A 24,213-nucleotide genomic window follows, 5' to 3' on the forward strand; every position below is an offset into this window, starting at 1 on the left:
AACATCCAGGCTGTAACTACAGCAATTGCTTACAAGGAAAAGCAATATTACAAAAGTATTTAATGCATTTTAGCTGTCTTTTAGTGCTATTTAACAACTCAAAATAATAAGGTGGAAGCAGTACACCATGTGACCTACCAGCTCACCACAGACCACCAAGAAGTGCTCCATGGATCACAGTTTGGGAATCTATGTTCTAAAGGAGATCCGGTTGTAAATTTAAGCATACTTCTTGGATATAGTATTGTAATGGTGAACTGTTCTTTTTACAACCTGGTTATCCCTGTTCTGGAGAGAAGCCTGGCAGGCAGGTGCTAGGAATCATCTGACCCAACTGGCCAGCATCAGCTGACTGGGTCTGATGATTACCACGCAGGGATATAGATGAGGATCTCAATTCTCAGAGGGAACCTCCAGGAAAGAACTGGGAAAGCATTCTTGTAACTACAGTGGAGGACTACGAGGGAGTGAGAGGCTCTGCAAACTCACCTATGCTGGGTGGAGCCCTGACTACTAAAATGCCAAAGGGTCCCACAGACTATGTTAGAAACAGGACTATTACTTTGCATTCTCATTCAACATTTCCTTTTCCGTGTGTTGGACAATACACAGATCACTGAGGTAAGGACTAAGAACTGATCTGGGTGTGGCAGATGATTGAGTCCACCAGCTTACAAGCATGTTTGACATATTAAAAAAATAATGAGTTAAAAAAGAGAGATCATTTTCATATGTTTCTGTATCAATTACAATTAGAACATTTTGCAAACTGTCTGAATGCAATCTAAGTGGACAACTTACTTAAAGGCTCCCTTGCTTTTACAGTTCCAACAGGGCTGCCTTCAGGTACATCTTCAGGAACAGAAAAGGTATACCGTGACCTCTCAAATATAGCTGGTGCCAAAGTGGCCTGGAGGATGTTTACTGTGACAGATGCATTAACAACAGAGGTAAGGCCACCACCATCCCGTGCAGAAACAGTCAAGAACATCATGGTATGATCCAGATGACTGAGAGCTGATATCAAGTAAATAATTCCTGAAAATACAGAAAAAATGAATAATGAAGACACTTGAGTTCATGGAATCTTACACCAAGTTTTAGCAAAATGTAAAACGGTTTCAGAGTGCACCTCAAAACGGGGAGAAGGGTGGAACTTAAATATGGCAGGAGACAGACTGTTACATATTCCCTTATTGTGATTTCATAAATAGCAATGTAGATGCATTTGAAGTAACCGTGCCAAACTCTACTCTCAGTTACTCGGGTATCAATCCAGAACAACTGCCGTGATTTCAGTGGAGTAACTCTGAACTTACAACAGTATCAAGGAGACCAGAGTTTGACAAATAATAACACTAACAACTCTGGAAGTGAATTAGGGAAAATATAACTTCACTAATGGTAAGAGATTAATTCCACTTCACTAACAGGAAAGTGCATTCCACTTCAGAATGGCAACAATGACACTATCCACAAAACTTCCCAAGGAATACACCCAAACAAATAAAAGCTAAAGCCACAAAACACAAGTCTGTGGGACCTATGGTGGACATCATGATAGCAATCACTCATTGACTGATCATAGCTTAAGGGCAAGGCATCCTTACCTAGCAATTTATGAGATCTGCTGAACTGGCAAAATGTTATCAATTTACTGATTGGCTTAAAGCAAAAGAAATAACTGCTATAAATTCTGCCTCTTTGAAAGGTCAATGCAATGCCTTGTCCATAGCAGCTCTCTTTGGGAGCAGCATTCCTTAAAACAAATGCATTTTCAGCACTTAACTCAAATGACTGGGATCAATATTCCTAAATATATTTTATTCTGACTGCTTGACTAAGTCATTATTACATGTATGATGCCTTTATTCTCATATAATCTACATAGAACTACAGAAACAACCTTTAACTTTAGCACCAATTCCAATGTAAAAGGCAGTAGCATGGGCATACTGTGTTCTTTTGGACTCCATTCTCCCTCCTTACACAGCCAAAACTCCTCTTGACTTTAAAGGGAGCTTTGTTTGAGTCAAGAGTTCATAATCTCAGTAATAACGGTTATGTTTAAACATAACTCTCTCTAAGATGTTCATACAGAACTAGAGTGATTCTCCAAAATCGATGCTATTAACTCTTCCATATTTAATATTGGCCACTTGTCCTTTACAAGTACAGTCAGGATTTCTGAATTAAGAAGCAACAACAAAAATAAACTGATTAGCTCTTAAAGTGCACAGAGGTCTTTAGGGTACATGAAGTGAATGGAAATACCAAAAGATCTAGGGAAGTGCACTATATAGCATAGTATAATAGAACAAGAAAGTACATCAGGATATGTTTGCTGTATCATAAATTGCATGCAGGTACATTGTGAGGCACAAGGCCAAATTTCAAGTGGCTTTGACCATCTAAGACATGGAATAAAGGCACAGTAATTTTGTTTTAGAATGCTTCAGTGCTGTTGATATGGATACTGGTTTTAATTTAAAAATTTTTAAATGTATATATCAAGTGTTATATATCATATTTTTTGTTCATATTCTGCCTTAATTATTGTTGTTAGCGGTATTCATGAAATTCAAAAAAAGTCACAAGTCTATTTCAGTTCAGTTCTGATTCTCATTTACATTTAAGGCCCTTTACATTTCTTAGGCAGCATAAAGGGGTCTTAGTGTAAATGAGATTCAGCCCTTTATTAGTCAAGCAACAGAATTCCTCCCAGGTCATCTGATAATTTGTTTCCACACATAACTGAATGAAGGATGGGAGATATCAGATGCCCATGGTATCCTGCTTTGACACTGGCTGTTTAAATTATAGTTGGTCAATTTTATTTATTTTGGGACATTTTAGAGTTTCTTCCCTTATCCCCTTTTTGTGGGAATTCTACACTACCTCAATATCTTGCCTATTTTTCTAAAGTCACAGTTAATTTAAAAGTCTACATTAGGAGCAAGAGATGATCACAGGCATGGGGAAAACCTATAAACCTAGCATACATCAATATCCAGATTATGCTGTTTAAAGATGTCTCCCTACAATGAATGCACATCAACAGAACCAAAAACAAATTCCTATCTTTAGTCTATGTATTATTTGATAAATGATAAATGACTTCATTAAAAATTATTTCCCTCCAATCTAACTCTCTTTCTCTTTGCCTTCCTCTTGTCCCTTTTGTCCTTCTCCTTCTTCTTTGTGTTTTTAATCTCTTTCTTCTTTTTCCACCAACATGACCATTATATTTACCTCAGTTTGATAAGGCAGTCTCACTTCTGCTACACGGACACTGATTTGGTAGCACTTGCTCCAGTTTCTATATGAAACTGCACTTTAATTTTTCTCTCTTCCCCATCACTCTGTCACTTTGAGATTCTTAGAAGGAAGCAAGAGTGTGCTATTTTTATTCATGACTACTTGTCCTCCTTTTTCCTCTCACGTTTTGAGAATGATTGATCAATACGTAGAAGGAAACCCATTTCTGTCTGTCTGTCCTTAAATAAGTATAATTTTGAACAAGAAAACTGATAGTCAATTTTAAGATTTTGAGGACATTGTTCATTGAGATTAAATATAAGTTTATTAAGGAAAAGTATGCTAAAATGCCACAGTAGTAGTAAGTGTATAAAGTTCCTCAAATGACTCAACCAATGAAGCAGAGTAAATATGGACAGAGTTCTACATATGAATAGACATCTATTAGGAAGATGTCCATATCCCAGGGCCCTTTGTGGAAACCAGTGGAGGCAATAAGACCTCTGGCAATTCAGTAAAATAGATTTTAAGATAAGCACTGTCTTCATAATTTTCTGACTCACAAGACAGATATATTAGGAAAGATATCAGGAGTTCAAGATTGACACTATCTCAGTCTGGCGGTGCTCTTCATCAAATGGAGTGGAAATTATATTAAAGTTCCACCACTTAAGGAAGATTAAATATGACATATTTGCTTGAAAAGAAGCATCAAACGGAATCACTAATTTGGAACAATGCATTCGTAAGTAGAAGGATGGAAAATACCTAAAATTGCTATAAATATTCAAATTTACATTTAGTAAACTTTCCAATTATACTGTCAGTACATTATAATAACAAACTGTATCTTGACATAATTAAAATATATTCTAAAGAATGCTCATAATTAAAGAAGAATGTTTTCTACTAGTAACAGAAGACACTTATTCCAGTGTGACAAACCACAGCACAATTCAGCAAAGATACAGATGAATTCTGAATCTGTTGTTGCTCAGTTTCTAACCCATTACCACATGCCATTTCTAAGAAGCAGCCTTCTTTTCTTTTGACTTCTTTTTTGCCTTCTGACCATGACTATATTTTACAATTAGTGAGACAGCTCAGCAAAATGTTATTTCAGGGACATAAAACTTTTGGCATTTCCTGAAGTAATCTGAGCAACTGTAGCTTGAAAGAAAAGGTCTTTTTTTTCCCACAGAGTTTAAATGTATAAATATGAATTTAAAATTTTTCTAAGATTGTCACTGTCAGCTCACATGGAATGATCAAGTGTATATATTTTACAATTATGACCAACTCACTACTGGGTATTTTTGTGTGGGATAAGCCAATGAATAGTTTTAAAGTCTATTTCATTTTAGATACAGTTAGATGTAAATGAAGAATGAAAAGGTTCTGGAGAAAGTGTTAAATTTTGAAATTTCTGCTCTTTAAGAAATAAATTGTGACTTTAGTACATCCCTGAGCAAAGGGTGGTATGCAAGTTGCTCCATTCCAGGAGCACTGAAAGGATTTTGTGACAGAAATGCCTCAGAATCAGAATTTCTCCTCTGCTGCTCTATACCAGCAGCAAATGATAGCACACCTCAAGCCAACTCAGCTGTATTGGCCAGAAGATAGAGATGAACTCCAGGTTCTGCCCATTCCCTAGTCTCCTCCCCTGCCTCACCTGCTCCAGGGGAAAGAGATGTAAACGGGTATACAGTGTTCACTTACTTCTATCCACCTGGACCATAGGTCTGTGTAGCACATAGAAGGATGTATCAAGGCAGGTGGTGAATTCCCCATCTCCTGAAGTTATCAAATCAAGAGTGGATGCCTTTTTGAAAGATATGTTTCCATCATGATGAAGTTCTATGGCCTGGATCATACAGGCAGTCAGACTAGATAATCTGATGAATCTGTTAATGAACATAAGGGCAGTTCTTACTTTAGCCCTAGGTTTGGTTATATATGTTTTTCTCTTTGTCTCTGCTCTTATAAAATTGAACACTAGCTCTGAGGTTAGACAGCTATAGTAATGAACTGACATTTACTTAATTATGGGTGTCACAGATCACAGGAGCTGTGCTAAGCCCCAGCTTTTAAACAGTCCCTTGTGTAAACCCCTTCAGTGTGCCAGACTTCTAAGGGGTTACACTCTTCCTTTACGGTAGGCCAACTGGCCACTTTTCCAGGATTGAGCCTCTGGGCTCCAGCACTCATTTTACTCACTGAGAACTCTGCCCAGTGAGTTCAATGGAGACGGGATTCCAGTTCAATAACTTTTTGCTATCTTCGGGATTTGATGCATTTCTGCAAGTAGTTGTAATGATACCAGGCAGCCTTTTCAAAACAGAGTAGGGTTTATTACTTAACTGGAAGCACAGAGAAGCAAAGATTAAGACATAGTTCAAACTGGCCATCCCAGGGCTCTCTTGAGTCATGGTGCTGACAGAACCATCTTGGCTTCTTTCTCTTTCCCTTTGTTCTTCAGTCTTAGCTGAGCTCCTGTCTTTCTCCAAAGGCCAGTTCTTACCCTAGTCTCCTGGCATGTCTCGGTCCATTGTCCTCCTGCAGACACATGCTGCAGTCACATATTCTGCCTGCCAGTTTCCTGTTGTTAGATGTGAACTGTTCAGTCCTTTTGGGATTCTCCATTGATATGGGTGGGTTTTAGCCAGTCCTTTAATGACCTGTTCGTATCAACCCGACAGTTACATGACACAAATACCTTGTGTCTTCTGCTCTGCCTCAAGCGTAGCCTTTTAACCCTTTTCCACTTTGTCACAGGGTGGAACATTGTTCTATACTTTTCCACTCTCTCCTTTTCTGTCATTAAGAAAATACAGCAGCTAATTATTACCACTACAGGCATTTGTTGTTTAGAACTCATGGCTTCAGTTGTAATTTTTTTGTTTAAAGAGAGCACATTTTGTTGCTATTTTACAGAATATATCCTTCCACTATGAAAAACAGTTCCAAGAAGAAAGGCTTATGATGGAAAGCGAATGGAGCAGTGGTTAGACAACTCCTCTGGAGGAAATGTTTTATTGCAACGGAAGTTCCCAGCAGGGACCACACAGATAAAAGTGTGGTTCTACTTTGAGACATTATGATGTAGAAATGGCACCTTCTTACTTGCAGATTGGCTCCCAGTGTGTATGGAAACTCATATCTTCTGCTTCTAATACATTTTACTACCTTTTGCTCCTGTTAGCTCAGCAGAGTTAACATAGGTACAGGTCAGTGAGCTTGATCCTATTCTGGCTCACAAGTGATCAAAAGATCACAAGTTCCAGTTGCAGTGCTAAATTCTGACCCCACTTATGCCTCTACAAACCTATTCTCTTTAATGGGTTTGCACAACTGTAATTGAAGACAGAAATCCAGACTGTAGAAACTATTGTTAGTGACAATACACAGCCCAGAAAGAAAACCACTTCCCTGTCACGTTGTAGATGCAATCTGGAGGGCTGGCAGCTAGAGAAGTCATACTTCTACATGTAAATGCAGAAGAATTGAGAGAGGAACAAAATAAATATGGATCTTCATGATATCACTTCCATAGAATGATTTTTCAGCATATGAGCACACATTAATGGGGAACATTACAGAACCTAATTTGGGACTAGATTGTGCCTTTTAGGCACAGCTCTGTTTCAGGGGCAGTAAAGAGCGATGATGGTATTTTTCTTCAGAGTTCCCTGTGCCTGGGGAGAGTGCAAAGAGATTTAAGAGATGCAGCATAAGTGTGATGGTTGATACTGAGCAAAATCATGGCCCTACCTGCTCTCTGTCCCTCTACATCCTTCCTCTCTCCCTGCTGAAGGGGACTAATTAGCAAGAAGTCCCTGTGCTGCCCCCAGTGCTGGCACTGTAATACTATCAGGTCTTTACACAAGCCACATAAGTTAGGGTGAAGCTTCTTACTTCCTCCCCCACAATGTGAAACCACATAAGGGATAGGCAGAATCTAGCCCTTCGGGACAGGCCACTCTTGTGGACAATTACATAGCATTCATTATGGGCCTGATACTGCTGTTCTTACTCCTGTTAAGCAGCACCTTACTCTACAGGTAGTCTCACTGGTTCAGTGGAATTACTGTGGAGTAAAGTACTACTCAACAGGAGAAAGGGAGAATTGGGCCCTACATAATTATTCTCTCTAAGGTATTCTTTAGGTCTTATTCCTCACCATAATTTTGTGTTCCATTCATTTTGGACACCAAATCTGCCAAGAGAATACTATGGAGGTAGATTTCAAAAGCAGGCCACCAGCCAAGAGCACATTCTGTATGGCAGAAATACACTGATTTGTTAATGAATTTCTATATATTTCTCCTGCTGACTGCTTTGGACAGTCATCCTAATTCTCCATGGGCTCTTTAAAAAATCAGATTAAAAATCTTTGACTAGAATGATGTATTAAAGTCAGCCAAGAGTAAGGGACGGTGTGGTCCAGGGAGTACCCTTGCTCTAGGAGAAAGTATTTTGCTACAGCCCTTTTCAACATAGAGCACTGACTCCCTCTTTGCACCCCTTTTGGCTGCTGCATTGGGAGTGAATGATGAATCAGAGCCATAGCTTTGCCCACTTGCTCATCGGGTGGGGGATGTCAGGTGTGCAACCCCTGCTCTCCACCTTTCTCATCCCTACCAGAGCCACAGTCTGGGCAAGGCTGGTACAGCTGCACAGGACAGCAAGAGGGCCTCTCTCACTCACATGGCTATGTAGCCTGAGTCCTTTGGTCATTGTCTACAGCTGCAAACTGCCATGTTTTTGGAACTAGCACCTCTTTCTCTTGAAAAATGAATGTCTTTTTTTTTAAACAAACTAGCAACAAAAGAAGAAACACTACAGTATCAATGCCCCTACCAAATCTTGGTCCCTGGCCAACAATTATTACCATTTATGCTTTCAGCTGTCGATAGCTAAGTATTTGTTTATCACTAGACATCCACTGAACAAGCAAAGACAGAAATTGAGCTAATCTAACTGAACCAACATATTTTATTGTGTTTACAAGTATACTCAATTATTCAATTAGCTTGCTATTTTTTTCTCTTTGCTCACAGAACTAAAAAGTAAGTTTAGAACAAGCAAATAACCATGAGAAGAGTAAGATCAATTGCTATTTAGTAGCAATCTTTCACATGAAATTGACTGCCATGGTGGCTTTAACCCAGGCAGTATTTCTGTAGAGAATTCTTGGACTGATCTACTGACAAGAACTGACACCCAACTCAGACAGTAGGCAGATGGCAAAAATGGTATGTATAGTTCATTACCCAAATTCACCTTCAAATCTGGCAGCTGACCCCATTACTTGATACTATGTAGGTCAATGCTCATCTCCAGTGACCTATTCAGAGTATGTTTTAACCTATCGGCAGTGAGGCTTAAGTACTGCTTTGGCTCTTACATGTGACAGAGCAGTTACTATGGCAGAGAAATTAGATAGTAAAAATGTGCAGAACAAGCAAACATGAGGCAATTCCTTGACAGAAGATAGCATGTAGAAGATGGGATCCTGTGTCTAACATCAAGAGCATGGTTGTAGAGGTGGAGGAGGATGGCCCTTTATCTCACTTCTAGTTCATCTTCTCATTGCCTATTTTTGCTCCTTTATAATCTTTGAAAAATCATATTTAGGTTCCAAGTTTATCATTTCTTCTGTATTCAAAATGCATCTGTTTTATTGAAGCTATTTTCTTGACAGCAACCATAACACAACATTCCAAAATACAGTTTATAAAGAACTAGTTTAATAACTGTCAGGAAAATAAAAGCTTTCTTGGGGGATGTAGCGGGATGACCACTCGCTCCAGCCTGGAAGGGGTTGTTAAAGCCCTGAAGAGGGCTGGGGCTCGGCAAGGTAAAACCCTGCCTGATTCAGGGAACTGGCTGTAGCTGGGGCCATGCCCCAAACTGAGCAACAGGGCCTTATAAGGCCAGGGAAGCTAGAAGCAGCAGTCTCCCTCTGGCTGCAGGGAGCTGAAGACAGGGCACTTGAGTGGAGCAGGGCTGGGGAAAGGCAGAGGAGCTGGGGAGCTCAAGCCTGGAAAGCCCCAGCCTGTGGCCTAGCATTGGGCTAAGAGGTACTGGGGGGTTGCAGAGGGCAGCCTAGGGGTAGGCAAAGGCAGCAGGTCCAAACCCAACCTTGCCAGTGATGAGTAGGCTGATACTGCAGTCTGTCCCAGGGGCATGAGGGCTAGACAATGACTGGCAGTAGCCTTATACTGAGGCGAGGTGGGGATAGTGGGTGGGGGTTCCCTGGGGAGGGGAGACCCTGAGAGAAAGAGGTTACTGCCAGGGGGCAGCACCCCAGCTAACAGGGCACCGGAGTTCAGAGAGGGACATTGGGACTAAAGGACAGGCAGATGACCAGCCTGTAGAGGGTGCTCTGGAGCTGGAATGAGCTAATTCCCAGAAGTCATCAGCAGGAGATGCCGCAGGGGCGAGTCTGCACGTCTACAGGGGAATTTACAATTTTGTTTACATTCTATTTGCTATAACAGAAACAGCTCTAGCTTGAAAGAATTAGGTTAATAAAGCTTGGCACTGAGGTCCTTTGCTTGCTGGCAGGACTATTTCACCCCAAGTTTGAAAGGTCTATGTATTCTGCTGCTGCTGTTGTACTAGGCAATCCCTAACATACCAATTTCCAGTTAATAGTTTCCTTCCTAAACCTACACCTCTATATGGAGAAAGCTTCCTACAGCCCCTTCTGCCTGGATTCTTGTGCTAAAATTACATTTTCTTGCTGTTAAAAAAGCAAATACACATATGGAAAATATCTAGATGTATAAAATTGTAGGTTTTGCCACAGTAGGTGCTTAATTTATGGAAATCTGTATCAAAATATATTTTGCTATGCTAATCAAAATTAAAAAATATGAAACTAGGGATAGAGACTGTCATTCAGATTTGACTAGTCTGGCACTCTGCATTCAAAAGGGGCCAGTACTTGAACACTTAAAAAAAGGAGGTAATACCCACCTATAATACACATAGCCTATTCAGCAGGCAGATTATTCCTTCAAACATGCAGTTATTATTTTAGCTTCCAGGGTTACAAATATTAGTGAGCCAGATATTATTAATCAATACACAATACATTAACATTCTGGTGGCGCAAAGTACTCCAGTGTGTAAGCCTTTCGAGCAAGGCAAGAGTGGGGGTAATACGGTACCATTTACGCACAAATTCATATTATGAGTGATATGGAGCTGTACCTCCTGCCTCCTAGAACAACCCTGCTGTGATACTCCTGGGGATGCACTAGAAGGAGAGGGAGTTTGGTCTTTGCCTACTCTCTGATCCATCTAGGGAGCCATACGCTTCTGGAGCAAGCATTTCCTGCACTTCTTTGGGCACTGAGATTTGGCTGCACTTTTATTAGACTATGTGGGGCCAGGGAAGGATGTCTTCTTGTACCTTTCCTATGCCCAGTTCAGCTGGACAATGGCCAGTCACAATCTGACGCCAGAGGACTGGAACTTTAAAACATCCGGCTGTGTATCTGTTCATGCTTCAGTTAGCTTTCTGAATTTGGGTTTTGAGCCTATTGTAAGGCATGTGTGTGTTATAAGACATCCCTGAACTATAGCCTGATTACCACATGCGATGGTAAGTCATTTCTGTGCTAGGCTCCAGCCAATCCACAAACCAGGAGCTGGTCTGATGTCTCTCAGAAAAGGCATATAAGCCTCACCAAAGAAACAGCAGCTCAGTCTGCCCAATGTCACTTCATAGCTTGTAAAAGCAGCAAAGAATCCTGTGGCACCTTATAGACTAACAGTTGTATTGGAGCATGAGCTTTCGTGGGTGAATACCCACTTCGTCAGACGCACTTCATAGCTTTCCATTCCCCCCTGTCTGAGGGGTGACAGACTCCATAGGCCTTAGCCTGCTCTACCCCTGCTCCAACTGCAACCTTGCTCCCAGTCCTGCTCCAGGCCTGCCCTTGCTCCTGGCTGCCTCCCAGCCCCACTATTGCTTTGCTCCGACCCTGCTTTTGACTCCTGACTCTGACCACTGGCACCAGTTCCTGGCCTGGCTGCCACTGCATTGACCAATAGGCATGGCTGCTACTGCTCCATCCATTAGGCCTGACCCTCCATATCTCACTTTCTGACACCTATTCACTAAACACTCTCTGAATTGCACAAAAAATTTCTCTTCCACAAACTTGTATAAGTACTTAAAAGTGAGGAAAACTAAACATTAGCATTTAAATGCAACTGTTTCACAGAAGTATTGTAATTCCCTCACACAAGATTTTCATGCTTCATGACATCACAATCATTTAGCAAAAATTTTCAGTTGCTGGTTCAAAGTCTGATCGAATTTGCATGTTTACTTTACAGTGGCAGTTGTTTATTTTGGAGTTTGCAAAGCCATTAGGAAATGTTTCTAATTTGTCTTATTAAAGTCACTGGGCCAAATTAATCAGATTTTATAAAAAAGAAAAAGTGCAATCTGATCTCAGTTGGGTCTTCCAGTGGGAGCTCCTGAAGTGGGGGTTAAAATCATCTTACTCTATAAATCTGGGAGAACTGGTACTGCAGTACTCGTCTCTCTCTCTCTCTCTCTCACACTCACACGGGGTGGGTGGCATTAAAAAAATCAAAAGATAGATGAAAAACCACTATATATATCTTTTTACTCTTATGATTTAGGGGCATCTAACTCATGATTTTTTAATTTTGGGGTTGGGCAATACTGAGGATATGGATTGCTTAAGCGTACTTTCCTTCCTGTGGACTATATAGCTCCATGAAACTCTCCTTTAATATGGTACCTACAAAAAACAAACTTGACAACTGTTAAGCAGCTGGAATGCTGAAACGGCTGCTTATCATGCTGCCCAATATTGCCTCAGACTTATATAGTCCTTCCCTACTGTCAGTGTCCATCAGATTTCTCTTGCTGTATAATTAGACTGTGTAAGTTATTTGAGGCAGGGACTGTCTTTGTATTATGTGTATGAACAGTAACTAGCATAATGAGGCACTGATTGTGATTTGGGCTCCTAGGTGCTACAGCAATACAAATAAATAAATTAAAAAATATTATGTAACTGATTATTACTGTTTTCTCCCTACTGCACCTTTACATTTCTAAAGAAGTCTGACTTTGCCAGCAAAAACAACTGTTATTTTGTGAGGTAGAATAATGCAAAATGTTGCAGAAGAGATTCAAAATGCAGTCTCATGGAGATATACTTCTGCTCCCCTTAATCTCACATAGAAGTAATTCAGGCTGTTCTGTATATAGAAAAAATTAGACAATAACACTTCTACACAAGGCTTGAACAGGCAACCAAAAGCTCAAACAAAACACATGACAATGGAGTGTGCTGGAATCCAGGCTAATGATGAACTGCAAATCTCCCAGAGAGGCATACTGCTCTCCTATGTAGTTCCATAGCCAGGAAACAGTCATATGTGTTTTCAAAGAAAACACATAGCCTTTTGAGATAACCTATATGGCTCTTTGACTGCCAAAGCATTTCACCTGGTCAGCAAGACATTAGAATTCAAACAGTGGTTTCTGATTACTTAACTTATTGAATTTCTCCAACAGCATCTCTGTTTAATCAACAATCTTTTCAGTAAAAGAGTTTTGTGAGCAGGCAGGCTCGCAGATGTTAAAACAGCTTTCAGTACTCAACCTGACAAAAACTACACTGCCATGGTAGCCAGAGATAATCTTTATAAGGCACAGAGACAGACACTGAAACAGAAGCCCAATGAGAGTGGGCTTCTTTGCTCTTTCCCTTCATTGAGGGCACTACACAGCATTCCACATATCATCCTAAGCCTCAAACTGATCTGCTCTGCTGCCTACTACGCTCCTCTGTAGCAGTTTAACATAGTGGAAGAATTTTCCATAGCTACTTATTCTTGGTGTGACTTGCTGCTTTCAGTCACAATGGGTTAGTGCTCTCGCCTTTCCCAGACACATGTGGGGAGCCCTTGCTTCTGAAAGGTGCCAGTCAACCATTCACAAAATGGTAAAAAGTGGAAAACACTCTTCAGGGCTCTCTGGGTCTATAAAATTGGCTCTGGAACACAATAGTTAATGTGAAATTTTGATCTATCGCATGTTGGTTAGGAGGATTAATCCAATATTAGCAGACCAGAAGAGAGAAGAAAGCAAAACTTACTGGTTGTTTATGTAGCAGTTGGATTATGTTCTAGTTGTCTATATATTATCTATGGGAAAAGCTTGCTGAGTGATGATATTTTACTGCTTGTTAAGTGCACATATTTTTGTTTTTTGTACAAGCAGTTTTTGATCTACTTTTTCCTCTTTTTGCTGCTGTCAAGCCATGGAAGCAGCTTCATGTAGACCAAACAGCAGTGGCATTGGAATGGGGTTGGGGTGTGCTATTTCTGCCATCTGGTAAAAATTTGTAATTCATAGATGTGACATCCAGTGAACTACAAGATATTTTGTAAAATAATTTGGAGTGTGTTGCAGTACAATGCATTACAAATGCACACATCACGCTACCATCACAAATACACGGTCTTCAGCATATGGCTTTAGTAATTTTTCTCCCCATATTTGGTTGATTCTATTGCATTTTAGTGATCTTCAATGAAAATAGAACCATGTAGAATGAGGGCTGGCACAGTGTATATGTTTTTTCACGCTGTTCTGCCAACCCAATCTGTTCCTACGGCCTAATCCTGGGTCCTTACTGTTCCCAGTCTTAGTCTTCTCCATAGCTGAGACTGCCAATCAAATTCAGTTGTATTAAATTCTGTGGCAGTCTTCTGACGGAGATACATATCCACTAATGACTAGGTAAAGGCCGCCCACCCAGTCTTCTGCTATGACCTAACACAGACTTAGGTCTTCAGAGGTGAAAGCTTAACATGCTAACCCATTGTCATACAGTTCCATGATTTTCAGTCTTTTACATATGCTACCAATTACTTATGCAAAATAGGGGAAAGAGGCATTGAAGAGGTTGTACTAAAAATGTGGCCTTAGAACGTTCCAAAATAAATCATTCCTAATTTTAAATCTGTCTTTACTCAAGCGAACCCCTTCATGTGTGTAGCAATTTTATTTTACTGCATACCATATAAAAATGCCAGGAGTAGTTTAAAAGTTAAGCGGACTAATCTTTCCTATAATAAATTATAGTAGGAAAACATCATTAGCAGCCATAAAAAGCTTTATTTTTTTTAAAAGAAGTACACATCCCAGTTTTACTTTGATATAGTCTACAATCTGGTAAGTATTAAATACTATGTAATAATTAGGGTCAAGCAAAAATCAGAATTTATGTTCCACAGCAACTGATATTCCAACATTTGTTTTCATTCTGAATTTGGATGAAAAGTCGAGATACCAAATTTTTACCAAAAAAATTATCAAAAAATTTCAATTAAAAATGTCAAAATATTTCACTTCAACATTATTGATTGAAACAAAACTTTCTGACACTCTCCAGTTGAAACATTTTATTCTGATGTGTGGAACCAAATCTAAATGTTTCATTTTGAGTCAGTTTGACATTAAACTGTATTGCCTAAGGTGCTGCAGTAATTCATGGAAGTTGAAGTTCAAGTGCTTCATGCCTTTATTCTTTCTTATGAACTGGCTCCTTGGCTGGACTACATCTCCCATGATGCACCAGAGCAATGTTACTCACATGTTTTACCATGTGGCTGAGTCAGAGGGGTTACCACAGTACGCCATGAGCGAGGTGGTCAAAACCAAGGCGCGCAAACCATAGAAGAGAATGAGGGAGTGAAGTACCTGAACTCTAACACCTATGGACTTAGGCAGATGCAGTGTATGTCATACTGACCAAAAATAAGCTACTTCATTTCAATTTTCCCACTGGAAATTTTTTTGTTTTTGTTTTTTTGTAAAAATCAAAATTTTCCCACAAAAAAAAATGCCAATTTTGCATTTCACATTGAAAAGTCATTTTGATGAAAAATTCCCAACCAGCATTAGTAATACTACTTGTCTGCTGTTTTTAACACATCTTCTCTGAATTGAGTAGACAGAAGAAGTCCTCTGATTAAAGGGCCAAAGCCCACTGTAATCAACAGACACCCAAAGACCAGTGAGAGCAGTTCTGGCAAAACTTAATGGTCCAGAAGATGATTACCTCATGTTGAGAATACAACACTCTAAAAAAGAAAACTGTTGATTGCAGGCTTTAACTCAGCTCTCATGATCCAGGTCATGTATGTAGTGTAGTTGTAACCATGTCGGTGCCAGGATATTAGAGAGAAAAGATGAATGAGGTAATATCTTTTATTGGACCAACTTCTGTTGGTGAGGGAGACAAGCCTGTCTCTTTCACCAACAGAAATTGGTCCAATAAAAGATAGTACTTCACCCACCTTGCCTCTCTATGATTCAGATCAGACATTTCATGATAGTCAGTGAAAGTGTGCATTCAAGAACAAGGAGAGAGCACTTGTGTGAAGAGTCTGGGTCAGACCAAGTTCTGCAATTCAACATGATGATGTCACACTGGGCCAAAATAATTTTCAAAACATATTTCGCAGACTTGAGATAGCCCTGATTTGAGGAGACTATCTTGAAAAAACTGAGGTGATAATCCTATGTCTTTTTACAGCTCTCAGGTAGTATATTTACAAGACTAAAGGATGAACTCTATGCCCATGAGTGAAAAATAAAAATCAACCAAAGAAGAAACTGTGTGTGTGTTCCATCAACTATCCCAGAAATAATGCTGCTGTTGTGACAAACAGATGATAAATTGAGGAGTCAATGTCAGTTTTTTCGAGTTACTGCTGTCTAGGTTTACTGTCATGATGTCAGTTGCATCTTAAGGCCCACAACTTCTAATTTCTTGTTCAACCATGCCTATAAATATACTATACCTTTGTGATGCTGACAGACCAGCTCAGGCCAAAGCCATAAGCCAATTCATTTGTGTATGAATATCAAAGGAGTTACATGTATTAGTAGATATTCAGGCCAAGTCACTTGTTTTAGTAGAGATCAAAGGAGATGTTAATTGTATTGTTTTCACCTATCTATATCTTGTTATTTACTATTATATTACATTTACATTGCATATACTCTCTGAAATTGTTTATATTATGTATGCCCCTGTAATTAGATAACTCTAGATTAAAGTGAGTGTTAGTACGAGAATAGGGTGACCAGACAGCAAGTGTGGAAAATCAGGACGGAGGTGGGGGGTAATAGGAGCCTATATAAGAAAAAGACCCAAAAATAGGAACTGTCCCTATAAAATCAGGACATCTGGTCACCCTATATGAGAATGAGTTCAGGTGTTCAATTCATGGAAACTAGAGCAATACCTTATTGTTTGTGATTTCAAACATTTGTGTTTATGTATAACCCTGTAACTAAATTACTCAAAGAAATCTTGTGAAATACTAATGAAGGATTTAAGGACTGTAACAGGAAATTCTAATTTCAAAGCAGGTGATCATGGAGTGAGTAAAAACATTTGTCGCATTATCTGTAAGAAGAAGCTATAAAATGGATTTCAAGGAATGATACTTTATCTCTGGGCTATTTGGATTCTAATGTGGTGGAATAACTTAACAGAAGATCCTCAAGAGTTATTCTGGGTAGGACTGAAAAGACTTCTGGGAAACTGGCAGATTACTACATCTCTGCTATCATTTTGGATTTACGAACTTTGATTCACCTGTTAATATATTTTACCTGCTTTAACCTCTCAATACCTCTAATTTATTTTTCTTAGTTAATAAACCTATAGTTAGAGTTTACTATAGAATGTGGTGCCCTCGTTGTCTTTGGCGTAAGAGCTGGAATACCAATTGATCTGAGGTAAGTGACTAGTCTCTTGGGACTGGGAGCAATCGGATGATGTGTGATTTATGGTTTGTGACCATTATCACTAAGTCCAGTTTGTCTGGATGGCAAGATGGAGTGCGTAAGGGGACTGTCTATGACTCCATGATAAAGCTGGTATAGTGATCCAGGAATGCACATTTGTTACTGCCTTGATGAAATCTAATAGAGCCTACCACCAGTTTGGGCCTCTGTCCTGTTTTCTGACAGGCTGACCTGAGATTAGCACTCACAGTGGTGAGTCACTCCAGACAGCATGACACCTTCAGGTAAAGTATTGTTAATCATTAATGGGGAAAACAGAGAAATACAGCTTAAACAACATACTAGCTGCATAGTTCTTCAGTATGCTTTGCTCCAGGCAATTAACCAGTGCTGCTCACAGAGCAAATAGCACAGATCAGAGGTTCTCAAACTGTGGTCCAAGCTCCACTCAAGTGGTCTGCGAATAGTTCCCTCTAAAGTGCAGGCCTGGACAGCAGCACACAAGAGAATGAAAGGCCGCCCACCTAATTAGTGGAACCACGAAGGCATAGCTCCACTAATTAGGTGCCTGGACTCTGGAGAAGACGCACATGTGAGGTGAGGCGAGAAGAGGAGGTGGGGGGAATTTGGGACATGCAGGGCTGAGGCAGCCAGAGAAAGAGGACTTTCTCCAGCTCCACGGCTGTGGCTGCCAGGGAGAGACCCCCCTCCTTCCCAGCCCCAACTCAAGGGCTGCCGTGGCAGGGGAGAGAGAGAGAGAGACCCCCGCTCCGTCCCATTCCCAGCTCGGGGGCTGCTGCAGTGGGGGAGAGATATTTTAAAATGAGTTGTGTGCTTTTATTTGTAGAACAAAAAAAGTTAATTTTTTTTAATATAATGCTTTTATTCAAAGAGCTTTACAATAGTTAGCTAATGGTACAAATAACATTTGGAAAGATCATTAAGTGGTCCGCAAAAAAAAAAAAAAAAGTTTGAGATCCACTGGCACAGATAACATGGATCATGCAGGTAACCAGGAAAGTAAAATATAAAAGTGAACCAAGGTGGATTTTGCACCACCAGTAGAAATAAATTATAATAAAACAGGCATAGAGCATAGAACTGGGAACCAATGACACACCTAAATGGTTTTCTAGTTACACGCAATCTTCAAACTATTTACTTTTGGAACAATCTACCTTCAGTCAAATGAAAAATGGCTAATCCTAATATCTACATACTGAGAAGCACAATAAATGTTATTGACAGATTTCTAAAAGAATAGTCTAAATGATGGAGAATCTTAAAATTAAAAAGCACATAAATACCACTGATCCAGTCTTTCAAAATTCCACTAATCCTTGTACTGGAATATGTTTCTGTCCATCCAATGAAAAGCTTTTTCCCCACTGATCTAGAAGAACCACACAATGAACCTGAACCAGCGCCCACTGAAGTAAATGGTAGTTTCCCACTGACTTCAATAGGTTTTGGATCAGGCCTAACCTCATAGTATCTAGATGTCAAAGTGGTTGTTTATTTTTAAATCTCCTGTTCCTGACCAACTGCTATGACCAACAGATCATGAAGATTTTTTTTTTTACTGTGAACACAGTTTGCTTACTGTGCAAAGTTTACAGTTTTGGTAATACAGACATATAGTTTCCTTAGCAAAGCCATAGCTGGCAGGAAGCGATATTCAGCAAGCAGGTTTTTTTGTTAATCCCCTTATCCATTTCTTTTTTTATTCAGAAAGTGGAAAGAAAATTTTATTTTTTGGCGAGCGCTACAACTCCTGAATACAGCAATTTGAGATTGCCCCTGAGCTGAGCTACAATAACACACAAACACACATTCTGGACACTGTAAAATAAAAATCTCATTTGGCCTGGAGAATAGCTTCATCTGGTACATGAGTTTTGTTATATTACTACAATTCTCAGCTAGTAAAAAATATGGCTTTTGTAATGTCTTTTCCTAAAACTGAAAATACCATTCTGTCCCATGTACATATCAAAGGAAGCCAAACTACTTAAGGACTAACAAAATCAGTCAAAAAGACTCAGTTAACTAACACTCTTGCCTGATTCCTGAACACATTTCCAACAATTACAGTTATCACTTAGAAATTAAGAAATTGATTAGTAAAATAAATTCACATACAACTTCTAATCCCAACCTCTGTTACCATACCACACGGTCATCTCCCTAATCTCTTCTTTGCAAATGAAAAAAGCAAATGAGATGGGGCTTGCCATGGCACAAATCCACAATATTGTACAATGTACAATCCACAGATGTCAGAGCAGCAGCTGTGTTAGTCTGTACCCGCAAAAAGAACAGGAGTACTTGTGGCACCTTAGAGACTAACAAATTTATTTGAGCATAAGCTTTCGTGGGCTACAGCCCACTTTATCAGATACATGTAGTGGAAAATACAGTAGGAAGATATATATATATATATATATCAGTGGTCCCCAACGTGGTGCCCGCGGGTGCCATGGCGCCAGCCGGGGCATTTATGTGTGCCCGCCTAGTGCCCAGCAGGGGAGAGAAGCCCCGGCCCCGCATCTGCTGGGGACAGAAAACTCCAGGGCCTGCAGTCTGCGGGCGCCAGTGTTCTCTGTCTGTGGCAGGCGCGGGGCCGCGGCTTAAGCCGGAGAGAAACCGTGGCCCCGTGCCTGCCAGGGACAGAGAACTCCGGGGCTGCAGGCTGTAGGTGCCGGTGTTCTCTGTCCCCGGCAGGTGCGGGGCCTTACTAGTGCCCAGCATGGGAGAAAAACCAGGGCCCCGCGCCTGCCAGGGACAGAGAACTCCAGGGCTGCAGGCTGCGGGTGCTGGTGTTCTCTGTCCCTAGCAGGAGCAGGGCTGCAGCTTCTCTCTGGCTTCTCCGGGGCTGCAGGCGCCAGTGTTCTCTGTCCTCGGCAGGGGCCGGTCCACGGCTTCTCTCCAGCTTCAAAGCTGGAGGGAAGCCGCCGCCCCGTCCCTGCCGGGGACAGAGAACTCCAGGGCTGCAGGCCTCATTCTATGTTAAAGTAAGAATAATAAATATATTTGGACCAACAGTTCAACAGTGTTTTACTTTTTAAAAATAAATAAGATGAAAACTGTTTGATATTAATTTTGTAAAAACTCCTTAATTTTTCTTACAGGTAGATAAAAAAGAGCAAATTCACATGGAAAGGTGAAAGAGTTAAGGTGAACTATTATCAGCAGGAGAGAAAAATAACTGTTTGTAGCGGTAATGAAAATGGCCCATTTCCAGCAATTGGCAAGGAGATGTGAGGAATAGGGGCAGCGGAGGGAATAAGCATGGGGAAATAGTTTTACTTTGTGTAATGGACCATCCACTCCCAGTCTTTATTCAAGTCTTTATTTTTCTCGCCCCCCACAACAGTTCCTCACATCTCCTTGTCAGTTGCTGGAAATGGGCCATTTTCATTACCACTACAAACAGTTCTTTTTCTCTCCTGCTGATAATAGCTCATCTTAACTGATCACTCTCTTTATAGTGTGTATGGTAACACCCACTGTTTCATGGTGTGTGTGTGTGTGTGTGTGTGTGTGTGTGTGTGTGTGTGTGTGTGTGTGTGTGTGTGTGTGTGTGTGTGTGTGTGTGTGTGTGTAAAATCTTCCTACTGTATTTTCCACTACATACATCTTATAAAGTGGACTGTAGCCTACAAAAGTTTATGCGCAAATAAATTTGTTAGTCTCTAAGATGCCACAAGTACTCCTGTTCTTTTTTCAATCCACAGATGGTGGCTTCAAGGGAAAGTCCACAGTGAAGGCTAAAAAAATGACCTCCCTTAAGTATGTTTTCAAATAGCTCATGAGAAAGGAGAGATTATAGAAGTTTTGCAGCCCACCTGTTCTCAATATACAATTTCTATTTCTGATAGTCTCTCTGTACATCTCTTTCTCCCCATGAAACTGGGTCAATGCAAACCACATGGCAGCTGGAGTAAGTCTCCTTACAACCTCTTGAGAGAAGAACAGCACGGACACTCGATGTTCTCAGTGAATCCCTCCAATATCAGAAGCAGAGAAGAGACTCTTACAGAAAGGGAAAATCCTAAATGGCAACTGGTCATCTTCCTGCCTCTCAGAAAATGAGAAAGAGGAGGCACTCAGTCTCTGTGCTGTCACACAGGAAGCCATAGAATTTGCTTCCAATTCTTAATACTGATCAACTTCCATAGCTACTTAACCTAGGAGATTGCAGAGCTTGAGTAGTCTGACAGTCATAAGGGCTATTGTCACTTAGATATCGCCAACAGTCTAGAAACTATTCCAGCTCACCATTAATTAATTGTATGCACTGCTGCAGCTAGACATGAAAAAAGGCAAAAGGAAAAAGGGTATCCTTTATCAAAAAGGACATATCAGCATTAATATTAATAGGTTAAAATAAAACACAGCCGGATATCATGAATTACCCATGAGATCTGATTATATGCAATCAGATTCCAAGTGCTATAAAGTTGGAAATAGTGTTTTCAACCCAAATGGTTTTTCATTTATAAGTGCCAACAATAATGACCTCAGGTTATTTCATTATTAATTTAGTCTCTGTTTGATAAAATACTATGATAGTTCCACAAGATACTGATGACTCAAGTACTCCTCATGATTAAAGATGACATTTACCTTATACAAATCACCCAAACTGGAAAAATCAGGCCAAAGGGCCAAAATTTAACAGAGAAGAGCCCTTTAAAGAAAGGCATATTGCAAAGCCAATTCTTCTTGACCAACCTACAGGGGCTCTCTCTGACAAGGCCCCTGATGCAGTTTGAAACAATCAGTTAAATGATTGTAGAGATCTAGTTCCCTGATTATTGATTGACCTATATATTTTTGGCATCAGATATGCCCTAGAGGGACTGATTTGACAGGCAGTTAAGGTCCACGGTAAAAGTAAATTATGAAATAGCCAAGGTAAGCAGGCCAACTTCCCAAGAAGATTAGTTTCTTCTGTTCATCAGAATATTTTAGGTGTTAGGTCACAGGATGCAAATAGGCATCATTTTGAGAGAAGAGTATTTCCTCATGATGATTTCCATGCCAAACAGCTAATACACACACATATATCACAACACAGCAAAATTATTAAAACATATGAAATAATCCCCTATGTCAAAGTTAATTAATCGTAAATAACAGACTATCAGGAAATAATACTGACAATCAGGATATATTCCTAGTAGTGCACGTATACTAGATTTCAAGTTGAACTGTAGTTCTGGTTTAGTTACCAAATATTAAAAGCCAAATATTGAAAGTCTGGTGTACTTTGGGCATTCGTTATGCCCCATGTATTTAATCCAGTAGGCACTGGAGAGTTTCCCAGGATTACAAAAAAACCCAGCAGGGACTGCTGTTTGGGCAGTGCTAAAAGAGCGAGTTCTGTGAAGGCAAGGTGCATTAAAGACTCTTAGAAGTAGTTCAGCCTGACTTGCTTTGCCCCTATCAAGAATGCCCTCTTGCCTTGGATTACACTCCTAGTGTGACTCAGGACCCCCAGATGTGGGATCCAGTCCTCTCCCTCAAGCTAGAAGTCAGAATGGGGGAGAAGGCCACGTCAGGAAGTAAGAAGCAGGAAAGGATACTCATGAAGCTGACAGTGGAGTCAAGCAGAGACATAGAACTGGAGATTGGTAGTAGCATGAGACTGTCAGCATGCTGGGAAATTTGTTGTGGCACACTTTGAAAGGCTATAAAGAGGGGTCTTATTTGATAGAAATCCTGAAGGAAACAGAAATCGAGAAGAGTAGGCTCCTTGTTGGTGGGGTGAGAGACTAACTATCCCCCAATAAAAAGCACTCAGGATAAGTCTTTAGTGTTCCATGCATTAACATATGTATAAAGTAATTAATGCACAACTGATGCATAGCCAAAATGCTCTAGTTTCCAATTTAAAATGCTAAAGAAATGACATCAGCTGCTTGCCATTCCACTTCCTGTGACATACATTCTAGAGCTCTATTTATTCCAGTAGATGCAAAGGTCATTTAACATTTGCTCACAACCCCCTCCCCCCCAAAACACACACACACACACACACACACACACACACACACACACACACACACACACACACACACACACACACACACACACACACACACAGAAAATATCTTGCACATATGCCACAGAGCCTAAGTTTTCATTTTATGACTTGACTCTAAATGAAGAAACTAAATTTCAAAGTATAAGTGTGACATGGTGTGTCTCATAATTTCTGTGTCACACACGCATACTGTACCTGAAGAAGTATCCACTTGGAAAAGCGAAGAAAATTCTCCTGGAACCAGCTCATATGTCACAACTCCATATATGCCTGAATCCCTGTCTGTGGCAACAACATTGATGATCTCTGTTCCTGGGTGCGTATGACTACTGATGCTTGTCACATAGCTGGCAGGCTCGAAAATAGGTTGATTATCGTTAATGTCTTCTATCTCAATACGAACAAAAGCTTGGGAACTTAGCCCACCCTGTTGAATAAACCAGAACAAAGTAAAAATCAAAGTCAGTTACAGTTAACCAAATATATGCCTCAAGGCATTGCTAGAATATAAAACAATTTACAATGAAATTGAACAAAAACATTTGTTAAAAGTAACTACGTAAAGGGTATCTATAAAAGCCAGAAAATTGAGTTTAAGGAGTTAACTATCTTTAATGCAGCTCCACCGTGCTAGCTACTGCAGTACACAAAGGTATCTATTCTCCCATGAAGGAACATTAGGTTTAATTACAAAACTTGTTAACTCTAACAGGAGTTATTCATGTAAATCCCTTGTACTGTACATCCTGGCACATAGGATTTCACAGTCATCACCAATTGCGCTTTCGGTGGCTTCACAGATAAAGGCCAGGCCCTTTTTCTTCAAGAACAAATGCCTCTAGCACTTGAAAGAAATGAGAATCTCCGCTAGTTGTATTAGTGTTAGGGCCCCATTTCCTCTACAGACCAGCTTGTAGAGGGCAACACACAGTTCTGACAATCCATTCAGTCCACATACATATACATACACACACACATACAAGCCCTTGGGTACTCAGAGGCACAATGGAATTGAATTCTGCAGCAGCAACCTCTATAGGGTGACCAGATGTTAAGGAGAAAATATTGAGACCGC

At 40.2% G+C, this 24,213-nt stretch overlaps 1 protein-coding gene across 8 annotated transcripts in view; it reads right to left on the minus strand.

Moving 5' to 3' along the window:
- Positions 1–24,213, minus strand: part of DCHS2 (dachsous cadherin-related 2) — a 234,195-nt gene that overhangs the window by 87,225 nt on the left and 122,757 nt on the right. For all 8 annotated transcript variants that reach the window (XM_050946199.1, XM_050946200.1, XM_050946201.1 and 5 more), the window contains 2 exons: positions 23,334–23,565; positions 802–1,038 (listed from right to left, as the gene is read on the minus strand). In XM_050946199.1, coding sequence (XP_050802156.1) covers positions 802–1,038; positions 23,334–23,565 — 469 coding nt within the window. The remainder of the gene's footprint in view (positions 1–801; positions 1,039–23,333; positions 23,566–24,213) is intronic.

Source organism: Gopherus flavomarginatus, chromosome 3 (genome assembly GCF_025201925.1).
Source record: "Gopherus flavomarginatus isolate rGopFla2 chromosome 3, rGopFla2.mat.asm, whole genome shotgun sequence".
Classification (NCBI taxonomy): Eukaryota; Metazoa; Chordata; order Testudines; family Testudinidae; genus Gopherus; species Gopherus flavomarginatus.